The sequence below is a fragment of the Lepeophtheirus salmonis genome, chromosome 6 (genome assembly GCF_016086655.4).
Source record: "Lepeophtheirus salmonis chromosome 6, UVic_Lsal_1.4, whole genome shotgun sequence".
In the NCBI taxonomy this organism is placed as follows: Eukaryota; Metazoa; Arthropoda; class Copepoda; order Siphonostomatoida; family Caligidae; genus Lepeophtheirus; species Lepeophtheirus salmonis.
The window spans coordinates 23,434,188-23,451,411 of record NC_052136.2 but is presented as its reverse complement, the minus strand read 5'-3'; the positions used below and the strand labels follow the sequence as shown (position 1 = coordinate 23,451,411).

The 17,224-nt window shown below is 29.4% G+C and overlaps 1 protein-coding gene across 2 annotated transcripts in view; it reads left to right on the top strand.

Moving 5' to 3' along the window:
* Window positions 1-15,418, top strand: part of LOC121120505 (uncharacterized) — a 154,124-nt gene extending 138,706 nt beyond the window's left edge. For both annotated transcript variants that reach the window (XM_040715394.2, XM_071889215.1), the window contains 3 exons: window positions 8,105-8,401; window positions 10,798-11,448; window positions 14,763-15,418. In XM_040715394.2, coding sequence (XP_040571328.1) covers window positions 8,105-8,401; window positions 10,798-11,448; window positions 14,763-14,917 — 1,103 coding nt within the window. In that variant the 3' untranslated portion in view covers window positions 14,918-15,418. The remainder of the gene's footprint in view (window positions 1-8,104; window positions 8,402-10,797; window positions 11,449-14,762) is intronic.
* Window positions 15,419-17,224: the final 1,806 nt, after the last annotated feature.

Sequence of the window (17,224 nt, the reverse complement as noted above, 5' to 3'; positions counted from 1 at the left end):
GAAGAAACCTTTTTTTTTTTCTCTATATATAAATAAAATAATGATTTTTATCAATCACACCATTTTTGTAACTCTATGAATTTTCCACTCTACAATTTTTGTTTATTTTTTAATTCTAAAATTTTTATTTTTATATGGTTAAAATTTAAAAAAGATCTAAGACCATACATTGAAAATTTAAAGTTAAAAAATAAGGAAAATACAAAAAATAACATACTATCAATATTATTTTAGTCAACATTGTTTCTTACTGAAAATTTTTGATGAAATGACCCAAATATTATATACTGTATTTAATAAATAGTATGTGAACGCTTAAAAGTTGCTGAGCGCTACTATTCACCATACCATCAGGTTAATTGTAGTGTTAAATGAAGATATATCGATCGGGCAGAATTTTTTAGACTCATTCATGTAGATTAATTTAATTATTAACCAAAAAAATGAGTACATATTTTAGTATAAAAAAGACCTTCAATAAGTATCAATAATATTTATTTAAGATATGTCAATAATTTATTAAATTAAAAAGTAAAGATATTGAAGTTTTTAGGGGGAAGGGGAATTTATCAAATATATTTCATCAATAAACAAGAGTTTAATCATTAAATGTTTTTTTTTTCGATTACATACCTATTCTAATATTCCATTAATTATCTTAGACAGACCACTAAACTTACATCTGAAACCTTATTCAAACTTCATCTCTTTTAAAGTTATAGAATTACTTTTCTTACAGCATTTTGGGTTTTGTTAAGGAACATGTTCTGAGTATATTCCATGAAAGCTTTTTTGTTTTCTCAATATAATATTGGATCACAACTATTATAAAAACTTACACTATTTGTTACTATTACCTAATCCTAACTTAAGGACTGTTATCAGATTTAAATAATATATGTGTACCATCAGTACTAAAGCAAGATAAAGGCTCTGCAAATAGCACTTGAACTAACAACATTTCATTGTCACAATAAAACCATTAAAATATGATAGATTCTAATCAAATGACCATATCATGACAACATAACTCTTAAAAATTAAGGAAAGGTTTAAAGAAAATAGATTTATCTTTAACTCTAGACTATTCATCAAACTCAAACTCTAAACAAAAAAAAACCGGTGATCTTCGCTCTAACAGTACCTAACCTTTAAAATGAATTCACAAAAGCAAATCTGCATTGATCATTACTTTTGTTGTAGTAATTCCAGAGAGTTTTTGAGTAATGATGGAATTCACAGAATAATTAATAAAAATACGAGAAGAGGAAAAATACCTCGTCATGAAATGGTGAAAAATTTACTCTCACTCAAACCTGATATTTTGTGTTTGCAAGATGTTACGACAATTGTATCTTCAACATGTACAGTTAATTTCCCTTACTGTTTGCCAGAAAAGTATTACAATTTTTTTACTGGATAAGGATATGAAAGAGGAGTACGTTCATTTGTCTCGAAGAATATCCCTAGTACCAAAGATTTCTCCAAATGAGCGATTGGCGTAAGTTATTGATTCGGCTCCCCAATCTTAGTCTAAACTTGGTCCAAATCAGAGGTGTTTGCCATTCTTTCGAGCAATCATTAATGAATGTAAAAAAGAGCTGCTATCTCTTATCATTTTAGAAGATATAAATGTAAATATCCCAAGTGAGCACCATCATAATGCTAAAATCTTGAAAAAAGATTTTATTCTTTTTAATTTGACTGTTCTTCCGCATGTCTTCAGTCGGAAGGAAACTGTTTCCTAGAAAAGAAGCAAGCAAACTTCAAGGATTGCCTTGGCTCTTACTTCCACGTCCATTCAATCAATGAAAAAAAGGCGTGTTATCACTCTGAGCCAGCTTCCGATCACAAACGAATTGAAATAGATTTTCAATCTCCTTCTAGATAATATGGTTTTAGGATTTTAAAGTAGACCTTTTGTAATGACTCTTTTATTATAAAAATACGACACAGCTTAAGGCAACTAGATATATTTGACATTGGAATTAGCTTTTGCTAATCGACTCAATAATATTATTCGTTCATTAACAAAAAAGTTTATTAATACAAAGAGATAAAAGGCCATGGATCAAAAAAATAAAATTAGAGATTGGAGATCCTTCAATCTGCAAAAAAAAAAAAATCGATGTTTACAATAACTTGCTGATTTCATCAGTAGTGTATAAGGCTACTTCTCTGCCCAGATTAGCAGAAGTTGAAATGAAGAAAGAAGAAACGAGTGTAGGAAAGTTGTTTCATCGAAGCTACATAGAAGCAGTAAAAATGCCTAAATCTGAAATGGGAGGAGGACTGACACTTTACTCAAGAATTTTACCTAAGATTTATCAAAAGATTTTGAGAGACCCGAAAGGAAATTCGAATACTGAGTGGTGCTTTGCAATATCTTCTTGTCCAGTTTACAGATAGTTGATGTTGGGATCAGAAAAGACTAATTTTCAAAATGTACAATTCTGCCATTCATGGATTCGCTGATTACCCATCTATTAGGATTTTTTTTATTTTAAATATGAAAGGCATGAATGAAAAGTTTGTACTATCAATTTTATTATTTGGACCTGCGACCAATAGTCGAGTAAGCCCTTAAATTATGCTCTTTCAAATGCGAAATCACTAATTGCTCACAAATTAACTAATTAAGAAGAAATTTATCATAAAGACGGCAGAACAATTTTAATTTCCTCTGCCGCTCGGTATGGAGTGCTCAATATGAAGATTTATAATCTTGGCAACACTGATGGCAGTGTTGCCAGGTGAAATCATTTCCTTTCTTGATAGGGACTCTGCAATCCTTTTAAAAACCATACGCAAGATTGTAAGAAGATGTAGGTGGTTCAAATGCGGCAAAATTGGTTCATAATTTTTGTTTTTGTATGGTGCTTTTTAGTAACATTCTTGCAAAGGGTGCATTTTTTTTTTTTTTTTTTTCTAGTCTTATAACTTTATCATCGTTTTCAATGAAATTTTGAAGTGTGTTTTTTAGATTTTTATAGTTGCGTGTAAATATAAATATGTAGATTTTTATTATGATGTCTTTTGACTGAAGGATTAACTTTAAACCCTAATATTTATTTATATTGTATAACAACGCAACTTCTTTGGATTTTTAATAAAGACGAAAGAAACGTTTCATACTATAGCTAACATTCTTGGGCATGACTAATCAATCCAGAAATTTGAAAACAAAGTTTATAATTGACAAAAATATGTACATTAAATATTATATGTATATATGATGTAAAAAAATTGCCAATTATGTTTTTCTTTGTTCATGTTACCCGTATCAAAAGAAAAAAAGGAGAAGTTAGATTATAAAGAGTCAAATTCAAACTACTAAAGAAAGAAAAAAGACATGCATATTCTATCAAAAAATAAAATTATAATAAATAGAAGTCTATATATATATATATATTCGTTTAGCAAGGGCATAGGCAGGAAATACTCGGATGCCAATTCTCAATTATATTCCGAGTCCAACAGAAACTTAGACTTATAACTCCCCAACCAATCATCTGTGCTACTCTACGTCATTTATGGGTTCATACAAACGTGGTTACTTATTACATTTACATACTTAAATGGGTACTCCTCAAGAGTCAAAATATATTCATAAGAGCATTGGAAAATAATAAAATACTGCTCCAATTGTCAAATACAAAAAAAAAAAAAAAATCACATGGAATTAAAACATATTTTTACTACTCAAATGTTCTAATATATACACTAAGGAAGCCGATTATTATTATTGATTGATTTTACGACCGAGTAGATAGCTGAAGTTTAATCCCTGCAACCACTTTATTACGCTAATGTTTCTTATAAAAGGAAAAATGAACAGTATAATATGAGATTTGGTGACTTTGGCACACTAAGATAAAGTGTATGTTAGTATGTATATTATGTACTAGACAGTTGTTAACTTTTTTTCCAGAAATGTAACAAGAATTCGGAGTATTTCCTGCCCATTCCCTTGCCAAATAACTAGAACTTCCAATCGGAGGCGGTTGTCAATTATTCATAAAACAGAGGGACATTTTCTTTTTTACCTACACTTATAGCTCTCCAACAAATCCGAAGTGTTTCTCTCGGTTCTTCGTGAGCACACACAACTACATTATGGTTAAATGATCTTTGAGTTGGAAAACCAGATTACCAACTAGAAAAAAATCATGCACACTAAAATACTTTGAATGTACAACTCTTACAAGAGTTGTAGAAAATAATTTCCCGGTATACTAAAAATAGACCAAATATTCTAACAACTAGAAAAATGTTTGAGAGGACGCTTGAATTGATTAGCTATGAAAGCAAGGAAATATACACTTTATCCTACTCCTTCTCTAGCACGGACAAAAGCAGGAAATACTCCATTGTCCATTTTCAATTGTAATTTGAGTCCAAGAAGGACTTACACTTATAATTCCTCAACCAATCGTTACTATTACTCACTGTCCAGAATATGTTCTCTCTTCAAGAATAAAAAAATAATGATAACAGCTTTAAAAAATAAAAACATTCTTCAAAGTGCAAAATAGAAACAAATCTTGCACATGTGTAGGTCATATTTTATACAGCCCTACAGATTATCAACTATATATTTTGCACACTAAAAAATGCATCGAATGTAAAACCTTGTTATGTAAGTTCTTGTTTGTTTTGGAGTAGAATTGAGGATCGACATTGGGGTTACTCTTACCTATACTATTGCTAGATGCGGAGTGGAGGTTGTGTTTATTTTCTTCGTCTCATTGTTTCTTGCAGCTAATTTATGAAAAATCATGAGACGTAAGCTGCTCTTCTCCCAAACATTTTTAAATTATCAGGGTGACCACGTTAATTTTGTGTTTCTTATTTTTACCATATCGGTGGATAATATTTTTTTTTTTTATCACGTCGTTACCTTGGTAGCATAAAACTCCACATTTTATTTTGCGGTCCGCTGCTAATTCCCTCGTTTCTCCTGATATGTTATGGATATTTTATAATTTTTCCTTGTTGATAAATATAAGAAATAATAACTAATGAACTAGACGACTAGCCTTTGTATCTATTCTTAACCTCGACTATCAAAATGAATGAAAAAAATGGAAAAACATATGGGAGCTAAACTTCTATGAAAATTCCTTGTTAGAAAATGTAAATTTTTATTTGGAGAACACGTTCATTTTCTGTTATTTTCAGAAAGGACATGAATTATGCATCACTCACAATTTGTATCTAGGATATGAAGCAATAAACATAATAACTTGAATTTTATGATGAGTTCCTCCATAGTTTTCGTTTGTGAGTTAAACATATTTAAATTGCACAAAGAAAAAGTTTATAGACGTAGCAATTTTATTATTATCAGAATGAATGCTTATTTATTCTCATTCATTGATAATATATTATACATGTGGTGCGGAGATGGAAGTATACAAAAAAAGGTGAAGTAAATAGGTACAAAAACATATTATATATATAGAGAGAGACACATGAAAGTATCTAAATGGTTACTTGGTTTTACTAACTACATACTTACTTAGTTTAATTCACCTTTTTATACTTCTTTTTACTCATCTTCTTTTAAGCCTTTTCATATATTAATACTTTGTATGTAGGTATAAGAGGTGCCTTTCACTTAAAGATTTATATTTATTTACTTACCTTACTTATTGATAAAAGAGGAAGAAAGAAAGAGAGGAAGGGAAGAAAGTGAATAATACAATTTCGAGATTCAATGGCTTGAAAACGGATTTAATGTGATAAAATAATATTTATTTTCTAAGTCAGATAATAATTTTATGTATATATAGGTACATTTGTATATAGAAAGCAATGCTAAGTGTTGAAACATACAGAATGGGGACCCAAAACTTGCAGTAGCATTTCATTAAGATATTATTCCCATTATTTTTAATTAAAAGGTTCCATTTTACAACCGAACAACAGTAAATATAAAAATATATAAGTTTTGCCCCTGTCTCTAAGTATAAAAATGTCAAAGCAACAACAAAAAAGACAACACGTGTGCGACCTCTTCCTTGCCGGTGTTATTGCCGGGAAGACTGAAGAAACCCTTAACATCTCCATCCGGACTAACTACAACATCAAGAAGTTTTTGAGCTGTATTTTTTTCATTCCATAAAAATCGCGTTTTTCGTAAATTAATCATGCTCCTGCAAGTTTGGGTAACTACTCCGTGTAATAATTCATTTTTATGTTGTATCGACTCGTTTTAAATTGTTAGTCAATTTCAAATAAAAAAAATACCGAGTTTACTTCACACTGGGCGCGGCAACAGAACTTATTTTTTTATAATGTGTGAGTAGTAGTAGCTGCTTTGTCCAAATTTGCGAAGAAAATCGTAAAAAAACTGTTTTGCACTAATTTTGTAAAAAAAAGTTTTGCAAAAAGGAACAGAAATCCAACAAGATTTTTTTCAGACTTACAAAACCAAAAAGTTAATGAGAATGACGTATTTGAAAAAATAAGCCCTGGATAACAGGTTCATTTTTGCAAATATTATAAAAAGTTATGTAATAAAATGGTCTGAGAATTAAAATAATATATTGTAAAGTTATGTATATAATTTTATTTACAAAATGTACCGTTTTGATACATTTCTCTTTGAAAATTGACGTTTGATGAAAAAAAAGAGAAAAAAATTGAAAAATTATTCCAAAAAGACAGATATTTAAGTTAAATTATAATTTATATGTAAACAAATTTGCAGACAAATTTCTACAAACTTTATTAAATCTACAAATCCAATATTCCATTGGAAATTCATTTCTTGACACCTAAAAAAAAAAAACTACAACTATAAACAACTTCTTCTTTTTTCTGATAACTCTTTTGATTCTTAATAAATTTAGGAAATGAACTTATTCGTATAGTTATTCCTTGAGACGCCGGTCGCTTTTTAATTTATAAATCAAACCCCTATCCTGTTTCTTTGAGCTCCAAAAAACAATTTTTGTGTTTTTGTTAAAGAATATCACCACTTTATATGCCCCCACTGTCCTCCCGTCTTTGCCTGACCAAGTTCAAAAGAGACACACATGCAAAGTTTTAGCCTCCTTAGCACAACAGCGTGGGGACCCATAAAAGACACACACAAACTATATTATAAATATAAAGATTTTCAAAGAAACTTGGCCCAGTTTTGAAATTCATAAACAGCGTAAAAATAGGTTTGAACTATTGTTGTTGTAGTGGTACTGCGATATTGATGCATATAAAACATACCTTTTCTAAATTTGTATTGAAACCAGGTCTTACAGTTCCATCAAGTAATAAAGGTATGGACACAAATACAAAATCATGGACCTTCCCGTTCCGAAACAATGAAAAAATGTCATTGTCAAATATATATTATTTCAATTGTTTTATTTTATTTTTCAAAATTGTGTCATCGAGTTGTGGCAACTCAAACAATTATTGACACGGTTCGACTTGACTACAGTCAGACACTTTTCGAAATAGTTAGTCGATTTTCAAATTTAAAAAAGCTGAGTTGACTTTTTATTTTATTTAAGCAATTTATACTATTCACTAAACCTCATCAAAATTTGTGAATGTTTTGATACTGTCCCAATGTGATTTTCTAATCAAGGCCAATTTATAATAATGTTTTTTCTTCCATAAAAAGACAAAATAAGCAATATATATCGCAGTTTTACACGATCTCAAAGATATCTAAAAATAAATGATCATATACTTGTAAATAAAGCTTAAAACATCAGAGAAATAGTAAATGATATATAAGGATAATTGCAATATGATGTTAAATACCATTAAACTAACTATTGGCATTCAAAATATGTACTAGAAACATTTTTTGAATGGCCTAATTCATAATAAAAAAAACTTTTTATAATTTCCAATATTTTAAAACGTTCCTCATGACTTGAACTAACCCTTTGTAATAGTTTTCTATCTTAGCGAAGCTCCGAGCCATCTACTCGCTCTCAAATGGGTAGTAGGGATGTTTGGCTACTTAATTAATTTTTACTCCTTTCTTCTCTAACTGTTTGACTCAAGTCGATACAACACTAATTTATTTCCTTCATTGATTTCTTCTTTTAATTTACTGCAAGAATAATTTACTTTTTTTTTTCAGGTGCTGAGCTCTGGTATACGAGACATCATATACCCCTAACAAATCTAAGCCTCCCTCGAAAGTTGCCAGATTTGAATAATGATGGTATACCAGAGTTACTGAGTGCTGCTGCAGTTACACTCCCCTCAGGAGTCAAGGACCATCGGCAACATGTTCGTAATAATTTAGTTCTTCTCTCTGGAAAGACGGGTAAGGTCCTGGGACGCCCTTATTTGATTGAAGAATGTACAGACCTTGGTGCAGTTAATCTTACCTCGAAGTTAGCAATTCAATTTGATTGCACATCTGCAGTTGGACGTAAGAATGATTTTATTTTATTAGAGCTATAAAAATATATTAAAAACGAGTGCGAATAAAATAATCCGTGCACTCCTATTCTTCCATAATATTTTTATTATTATTTTATTTTTCTTATTCGCTGAGGTTTTTCTAAATGAAATTTGATTACTTTTCTGAAATATTAATGTTTTAAAAAAAACTCCAAACAAAATCCCAATAATAAACATAGTTATAGTTAGTTCGAACCAGCAATAAGGCTAGAAACTATGGGTAGAAAAACAAATCATAAATAAGAGAGCTCAGATTATAACTAAGGAAAAATAGGCTTTCAAAATGTACTGGTGTCCAATTTGACACTTCGGCAATTCTAGTGCAGTCTGAGTAAAAAACATACACGCTGCCAGTATATCAGCAAAAAAAAAAATAATGCATAAGTATGTAATTAATACGGGGGGGTTTGAAAAGTGTCTGACCTATCAAAGCTACAGCACATTTTTTTATGATTTTTTATTTTTGGGCAAAGTCTCCTTGTAACTCTACACAATTCTCACAGTAATGCTCCCATCTTTGTAGCCTCTGTGAATAGTACCATCACTTTTCTGACCGAAAAAAAACAGTTATTCCATTGCAGTCCACTATTTAAGGTATATTTTGAGTCGGGTGTATAATGGTCTAACCAAGTTTGATCTACTTTAATTAATCGGCTCAAAACTTAGAGTTATTGCCCTAAACTGCCCCAACAGTTCGATACTCGATTTTGTCCAATGGCACAAAAACACTCACATCAGCTCACTCAAACCACTGATAAATAACAACTACACCTCCAAAATAGCAGAAACTTTGGTGAATAACTGTCAACAGATCCTAAATAGATGCCAGTATCTCTTATTTAAGAGTGCTGCCATCTTTACGTTGAAACTTTTCATACAACCTTCGTGTAAATCATGTTACAAAACTACTATTAGTGTTGGGCTTCGGTCCAAAAATTCCAAGTCTTTATAATTTTTGTAACACTGAACTAATTCTGTCCATTTTCAGCTTGGAACTTTTTCCTAATACAACTCTGATTAAATTGATCCTACAAAAAATTGGTCCCGCTAAAGTAAATCACAGCAAGGTTAATAGGAAAACAAGGTTATACCATAACGTGTCTACGACTGATGTTTGACTTCGACCACGCTTTTAATATTGATGTCATAGTAGATGAGTGGTTGCGGGAAAATTCTAGCAAGCCCGATTACATTATGGTCTAACCTTGTATTGTATTTCTATTAACCTTGAATAGGAGGAATTTTTTTATTATGTTGACATTTTTCACAAACAAAATGGGTTTACACCGTAGTCAAGACTAATTTTTTTATCCAAATGGCTTAATTAAAAAAATCACTTATTACCGAACCGGTAAATATGGGTCTCAAACCAAGTTCAACAACAATAACTTTGACGTTGTTTTTCTTTGTTTTTTGTTGTGTGTGAGTCTTTATTTTTCTTTTTTTTAATGACCAGAAGCAGTAATGACTAATGATTTAAAAATTTCGAGTGAGTGAGTAACGCAGATGTAGGTTGAAATTTGTATTATTGTTTTGCGCACACCCCTTTTTAGTAATTTATAAAAATAATTGTATTACAATCGGCTAAGACCAAAAAGAAAGGGTACTTATTACTCATGTAAAATGTAATCATTCTCTGTTTGTTATCTTGACTGTTTGGTTTTCTCAAGAAACAAAAAATATAAATATCATACATCTATGTAGTAGCTAAGATGCTATATTCCAAACGTTTATTTTACTATTCTCCCATGAGGAAAAATTGCTTTTTTCCCTTGGGAAATTACTATCTTATATCTCCCATGTATCGATATATATATAGATGTACTCATCGAAAAAGATCTAGATATATTGCTCCATTCATCTGGAATTGGTTCATTTTGGTTAATTTCTGCAAAAGGATAAATCAATATATTCTATACCATAAATAAGTAAATCCCAAAGATATAGAGTCCAAAATGCTGAATCCCTTTCAAATCCCATTTCTCATATATATATATCATCAGCAAATTATAATTGCCTATATTTGGACCTTCAATACAAAAAAAAGCTAGAATGAATAGTATCAAAATTGTATCTGAATTATATTTGTCTTCTACGACGAACACGTTTCTCAAACTTCTATCTACAATAATCCTTATTAATCCTTTGGGGACTTCAGAAATTATACTTAAAGTTGTAAAAGTTAATCGTCACAAGGAACAAGTTAGAAACTATTAGATTTTATTTAAAAAGGGACCATGTCAGAACCAAATTAAGAATTTTAAATCGAATATAATATAAATTGGAGATTCCTTTTCATCTTTTTTTTTTTTCTTCAAACTATTTTGGTGTTGACATAACTTTCTTATTGTTATTTTTAATTAGCGGATCAATTTGAAATGTCATTAGAAGAATTCTATGCCAAAACAATGCACAAGGAGCTTCCACAAGCCATAGCAGACATGACAACTCCTCAAGGCTCGGAATTCTACCAGTTCGAGTCAATTGGTATAGATTCATCAGAAACCATTCGTGATTCAATTCATTTAGATGTCTCCCCACTCAAATCAAATTGCCCAGAGTGTGGAGTAATTGTCAAAATATGGGATGGTTTTGCGCATCGGATTCTCTGGAGCCAATCCTGGCGAAATGCAGTAGCATTTCAACCCTTGAGCACTCGCTATGAAACAGAGAGATGGGACTCTCCGATAGAGGGCTTTGTTTTTCGTCTATGGGAATGGGAGTCCCCTTCGGATACTTTTAAAGAAGGGATTCGTCGGCAAATGTATCCATACACCTATAGAAAGAAGTTAGGATACCCACAATCTACTGATGTGAGAAATGAGGGGGAAGAAAAGGATGATTTCGTTATTCGGATTTTAAATGTGACGGAAACTGTATTCTACGCGACACTCAATCATACTAAGCCCAAGCTCATTAGCCTGGTCTCTAAAAAGATACAACAAAAGTGTATTAAATCTTTCAATGAACACACGTTCGAATGTACACCTCACTTTAATTCTCATCCAAACTCAAGTAAGATTTTTTATGTTTTACAATCATTAAAATAACATAGTATATACTTAGCTTTACATATGTAAGTAATTTATTTCATGAAAAAGGATCATTAGCCCTATAATAACAAATATATGCTTTCATTATTTCTTCTTCTTTAAAAAAATACTAACTAATGCTATTAACGTGCATTGTTAACATTTATCTTTTAGGTAGGATAGTGAACCTATTATTTATTGTTCATAGGTTAAAGTTAATTCAGTTTTTTTATGTTTGTAGGTTAGGGTGAGATAGTGCCAGCAAATTCTTAAACTATGACAGATAACGTTTAACTTTTCTTTGATAATGTTATGCATGAACCTAATGAATAAATAGGTGCAATTTCATTGAAATATATATTAAAATTTTCATTGAGCACTAAGTTTATTAGATTTCAGAAAAAGTTTTAAGAATTACATTTTGTGGTTTTTTTAATGTCCCAAATAAATATTTTTTATTTTTTTTGATAATTATATATTTTGTATTAAAATATACTCGTTAAAAATATTAATATCATTATTTGATGAATAATCATTTGTTAATATAAAAAAAAGAGGAGAGCTTCAAAAATTGTAAATATGTATTTGAATGGATGTGCCCGAATAGTTGGCGTTGTTAACCCCAAAAGTAATCAGAAGACTCCCCCTACCCCTCACAAAAAAACAAAAAAAACTTCCCATACATAAGCAAATTATAAAAAGCCAAAATCTATAAAGACAAGTATTTTATACAGAATATTAGAAGCCACAGACCATTTTTTCTTCGATTATTTGATATTAAATTATTCCTATATGGCAGTTAAAATGTTCCTGGTGAATATCTTCCGATAAAACCTCGATAAGAAGGGTTTTTACTCATTTTTAATTGCAAGAGCAATGACGACATCAATTGTATTTTAGCAAAAACCCAGTATTTTTTATAAACGATGAGAATACAAAGGAAAATTGGGATATTGCAAAACTTTTTATCACTGTTTTATTGAATATTTAGCGGTGTTTTATTAGATATTATTTTATGAAACAATATGTTAGTTCCTCATTTTAAATTTGTTTTGATAAATTCAATTTTTCAAACTCTCATCCATTGTTAGGTAAAAAAAAATATTTTTCCACAAAAAGGATTTAATATTTTGTAACTACAGTCAAATTTGGATAATGGAAACTACTATTGTTCTGGTGAAAAGTTTACTATATTCGGATTTTTCATATATTCAAATTATGTAAAAAAGACACCTTTTTAGAATATTTATGTAAATATGTAATTTGAAAATCCCCATTTTGAGTTAATCAGATTTGATTAGATACTCGTTTTGATAGATTATCGAAACTTATGTTTAGGCAAAAGTTGTTGTTTGGGGGGTGAGGGGGGGCACTCATGATGTATACCCATATTTATTGAACCACAATGTGAAATTAATTTAAAAATAAGTATCTAGGACAAAATTTCATGATTCATACCTATAAAAAGGAAAAAATTATGATATAAATTTCTCATTCTCATAAATTTTAATGAAGTTGATACAAAAAAAGTGAGAACAAAGTTTACTTTATGCGAATTTTTAATTTAATGTTTCTTCTATGGGAAGCATTTTAAGTAGTAAAAAATTCATATATGAGAGAAAGTTGACTATAAGCGGTTTTTTTTTTTTAAATTATTATTTACCTATAATATACCTTGATCTAAAATATAAATTTACCCATAAAAAAAATATATTTATATGCAAATCAAAAATTCAAAAAGTTGATATGCATAAATATTTATCACTTTTTCTGAAATTTCATGTTGTGAATAACTTATAAATTTTAATAAAATTGAACATATGTAACAAAAAAAAGGTTAAGTTTGTTTGGACAAGGTCGGAATATCAGCCTCAACCACGTTGAACTATTTTGACTTGATGCAGCTATAACATATAGTATGATACCTACTTGATTACTGGATGTTAAATATTTTCTGGTTTTTATAATATAAATTAGAACCTTTTGTTCATGTGTAAGAAGGAAGAAAAAATTTGCTTGTTTTTTAAATTGGTACAAAAAGGAAATTTTTTAAATTATTTGTCATAAATAGATACTGTGTTCCCTTCAAAGTGACTGAGTGACTTATTATTGATCAAATAACGAATGATTTTATTCAACATGTAACATCCCTCAAATTATTTTTATAAATGATAAAATTTATATTTTTTAATGTAATCAAAATCCTTTGAAATATTTAAATTTGTACATTTTTTATTGTATAAATGGATCGATGAAGGACAAGAAAGGAGGGATAATTAGAGAAAAATATCTTTAATTTCTATCTAAACTATAAAAATAAGATTGTAAATCAATTTAATAGCATCTTGATAATGCATATTAGGATCTGATATATAATAAAACTAAGTGTTAGAGTAATATACTTTTGTTAAACAGTAAAGTTTAAGTCATTTTATAAACGAGTCTCATTTTCACGTATAAAATATCAATATTTTTCTTCATAATTCAGTCATTATTATCTCTTGTTCATTTTTTTTTTTTTTTTCACGAAAAATCTAGTTTTTTTTTTTTTTAAATATAAATTAATTTCATTCATAACATTAGTTAAGATTAATTTTGAAATATTTGAAGTGGTGGAAAATTAAAAATTTCTGCAAAAGAAATAAAAAGCAGACCGAAAAATTTTTAAATTTTATTTTTAGAGAAGACTAAAAAACCGTGCTTAAAAATAGATACAAATTCCCATAAAAATAAAAAACCCTATCGCAGGTATATGCCGAAGTAAGCCTAATTACCGTCCCTAATACACTTACTCAACTGAATACAGCAATTTATTTAAACCTAATAACCCTAATAATAGGTTAATGTAAGGTTTAGGAACCTTAGCTATTTTGCTTAGAAGAGTGAGTAGATTTGCTGCTATGTGCGCTTCTTGTAAGGTTAAATATATGTATAGTAATGGAGGATAATTTATCTTTACACAACTAAATCGATTTTTTTTTATTCTCTATAAATTCGATTTATGTTGCATAGGTGTTGGTTGAGTAATTATCTTAGGGGCGTTAATTAGGCTTACTCCGACATAATTTTTTTTTTAAAGCACCAATATTTACACTAAATAAGGACCAACACAATATTATCCATGGCTCCCTCTGTAACAGTTAAATCAGGGGGCAAATATTTTTTTTTTTAAACTGTCAAATTGATCTAATCGAGGATTCTTATTAGCTATGAAATTATAAAGTGAAATGTTTATACATTAATATATTGTAACAACATATTTCGAACAAACTAAATACATTATTATATAATTCACAGTGGTGATAGTTCAAAACGACTCGGAAAAAGATAGTCGTCAGCTCATAATTGTCTCTCATTCCGTGATTCGTCGAAAAAAAAGATGGAGGATTCAAACAACTCTACAAAAAAAGAGACTTCAAAAGAATATCTATGCCATGATGAATGTATCGTAAGACATTATTATCCATCTACATAATCTACATATCAAACATTAAATCGCTCCAGGATAACCCAATATTGAACATACGTCGGAGTGCATTTATCAAGGAGTTTTGGCATTTACTTATTAAAAAACTATATTATCAATTTAGAAGACTGAATTTCAATATCATGTGAGAGAGAAAATTGGGGAAAATACTCTTGTACACGTATCGACACAACGACACACATACAAAATCTTTTGTTGACTTGTAAGAATGTCAGTAATTTAAAATCTTACAATACATATAAATATTCCAAGTCGTCTTTTTTAAAATATGTACTAAATATTGTATTCGTTCAATTTATTTGTCCTATTTTAATTGATTATTATTATATTGTGTTGTTAATGCTCACATACAATACAATTCATATTTTAAAAGTATCGTTATTTCTATGATAATATAATTTGTGTAAAATAAGTTTTTGTATTGCAGATTTATAAAAACCTGAAATAGATATTTTAAATCAGTTTACATACGTTCTTTCACTCTTGTGCATAATTAATACTTAGGCATGCTAATCGAGTGCATTTTTTAGCTCGCCTGTTTCATTGGAGTTGGTAAACTGAAGAGTGATATTTCCTGTTCTAACCTGCTGTCATCATTATATAATGCCTGTGGAGTTAACTTTCTTTTCTAATGCATACAAATATTAAAGAAGGGATCTGCGTAAAGGAAAAAATATTTTGACTAATTAAAAAAAGAAAAACGGTTGATGTGTATCCCATTTCTTCTTTTTTATTATATATTTCCCTCTGAAAGAAGTATTCTCGCTTATCTTTGGTGTAAATTGCTTTAAAAAATAATAAAAATAATATATTCAGTTAAATACAATTATAATATTTTTACTGCTCTTATGTTATTTCAATGCTTTTTATTGCAGCAATTCATTTTCTCACCCCAAAAATCATAACAAAAGAATCTGATACTATAAAGGGAATTAATTCAATACTATCATATGTCATTCTCTTGCTTCTCACCGCCCTCTTACCATCTCTGAAAGTTATATACAAACCGTATTACACATTTATGTGTGTTTATAAAAGACAGAAAGTAATCTTGAAGCTTTGTTGCGGAGTTATATGTTTAAGTCCTTGTTGAAATCGAAGTAGAATTGAGGGTTGACATCGGAGAAATACTTTCCGAAAGAATAACAGAAATGTGGGAAAAACATTGATTTATATACATGGATGCAAATTTTATTGTTAAATGAAAGAAACTAAAATCAACATAGTATCTCTGACAATTTGAAGTAAGTATTGGAGGAGATAAGCTTATTTGTCATGAGATTTTATTGGATAACCTAGAAGCAGCTGTAACGAAGGACATATAGGCAAGAATTACTAGGATTTCGATCTTCAATTATGCTCTGACTCTAACAAAAACATACAATTATAACCCATCGACAAATCCTCAAGGTTACACTCTGTCTTTTATGAGCACACACAAATTTTCAATCCTTTTTTTATGTAGTAGAACAGGAAGTTCCCTCCTCAAGAATAAAATAATAATGTTAGCAGTTGAGAATTAGAAAATTTCCCCTTTAGATTGCCAGCTCCAAAAAAAAACACAATGTGTATGACTCTATAGCTGATCAATCCTTTTGGTTCTGTACTCAAAAGTCTATGTAAGTTTAAAAAAGTCACCATTAAAAGAAGATTTATTTGTGAACCTATTTAATATCTAACTAATAATTTGTTTAACCGGTGACCAGGATTGCGAGGGGTTTGAATTAATGTTCCTGCCTTTAAGACGTTAATTAAATAATCGACTTAATTTTACTTAATTTATGAACTTTTCCTACCTATAAAATTTATGTTTAAATTTTTTGATCATTCTACTCTCAAAATTAATATTTTTCTTAATAATTGCTGGTTATAGACGTTAAATTTACTTTATAGAGCTAATCAATAAGTATGCTATATTTTAATTGAAACACAGGTTTGATTTTTTGACAAGAATTACTTTTACTCCTCAACATAGCTTCATTTGAGTTCTATACACTTCGTCAAGGGTTCTCCAATTCTCTTATTCCTTCCAAAATAAGATTTTTCAATGTTTCATATCCAATGTAAGATTCGTATTTATTGATAAGATGTAAGTAATCTAATCGAATAACTTATATTTAATTTTGGAAATTTTCCTGCAAATAAAATATTCACTACTCCTAACAATTAGTCAAATAATTGACATAGTTAAATTTGTTTTTGATTGTTTCAATAGCATGTCTATCTCCGACAAAGAATGTACAACAAGACTTGGACTCGTATTTTGTGTTTT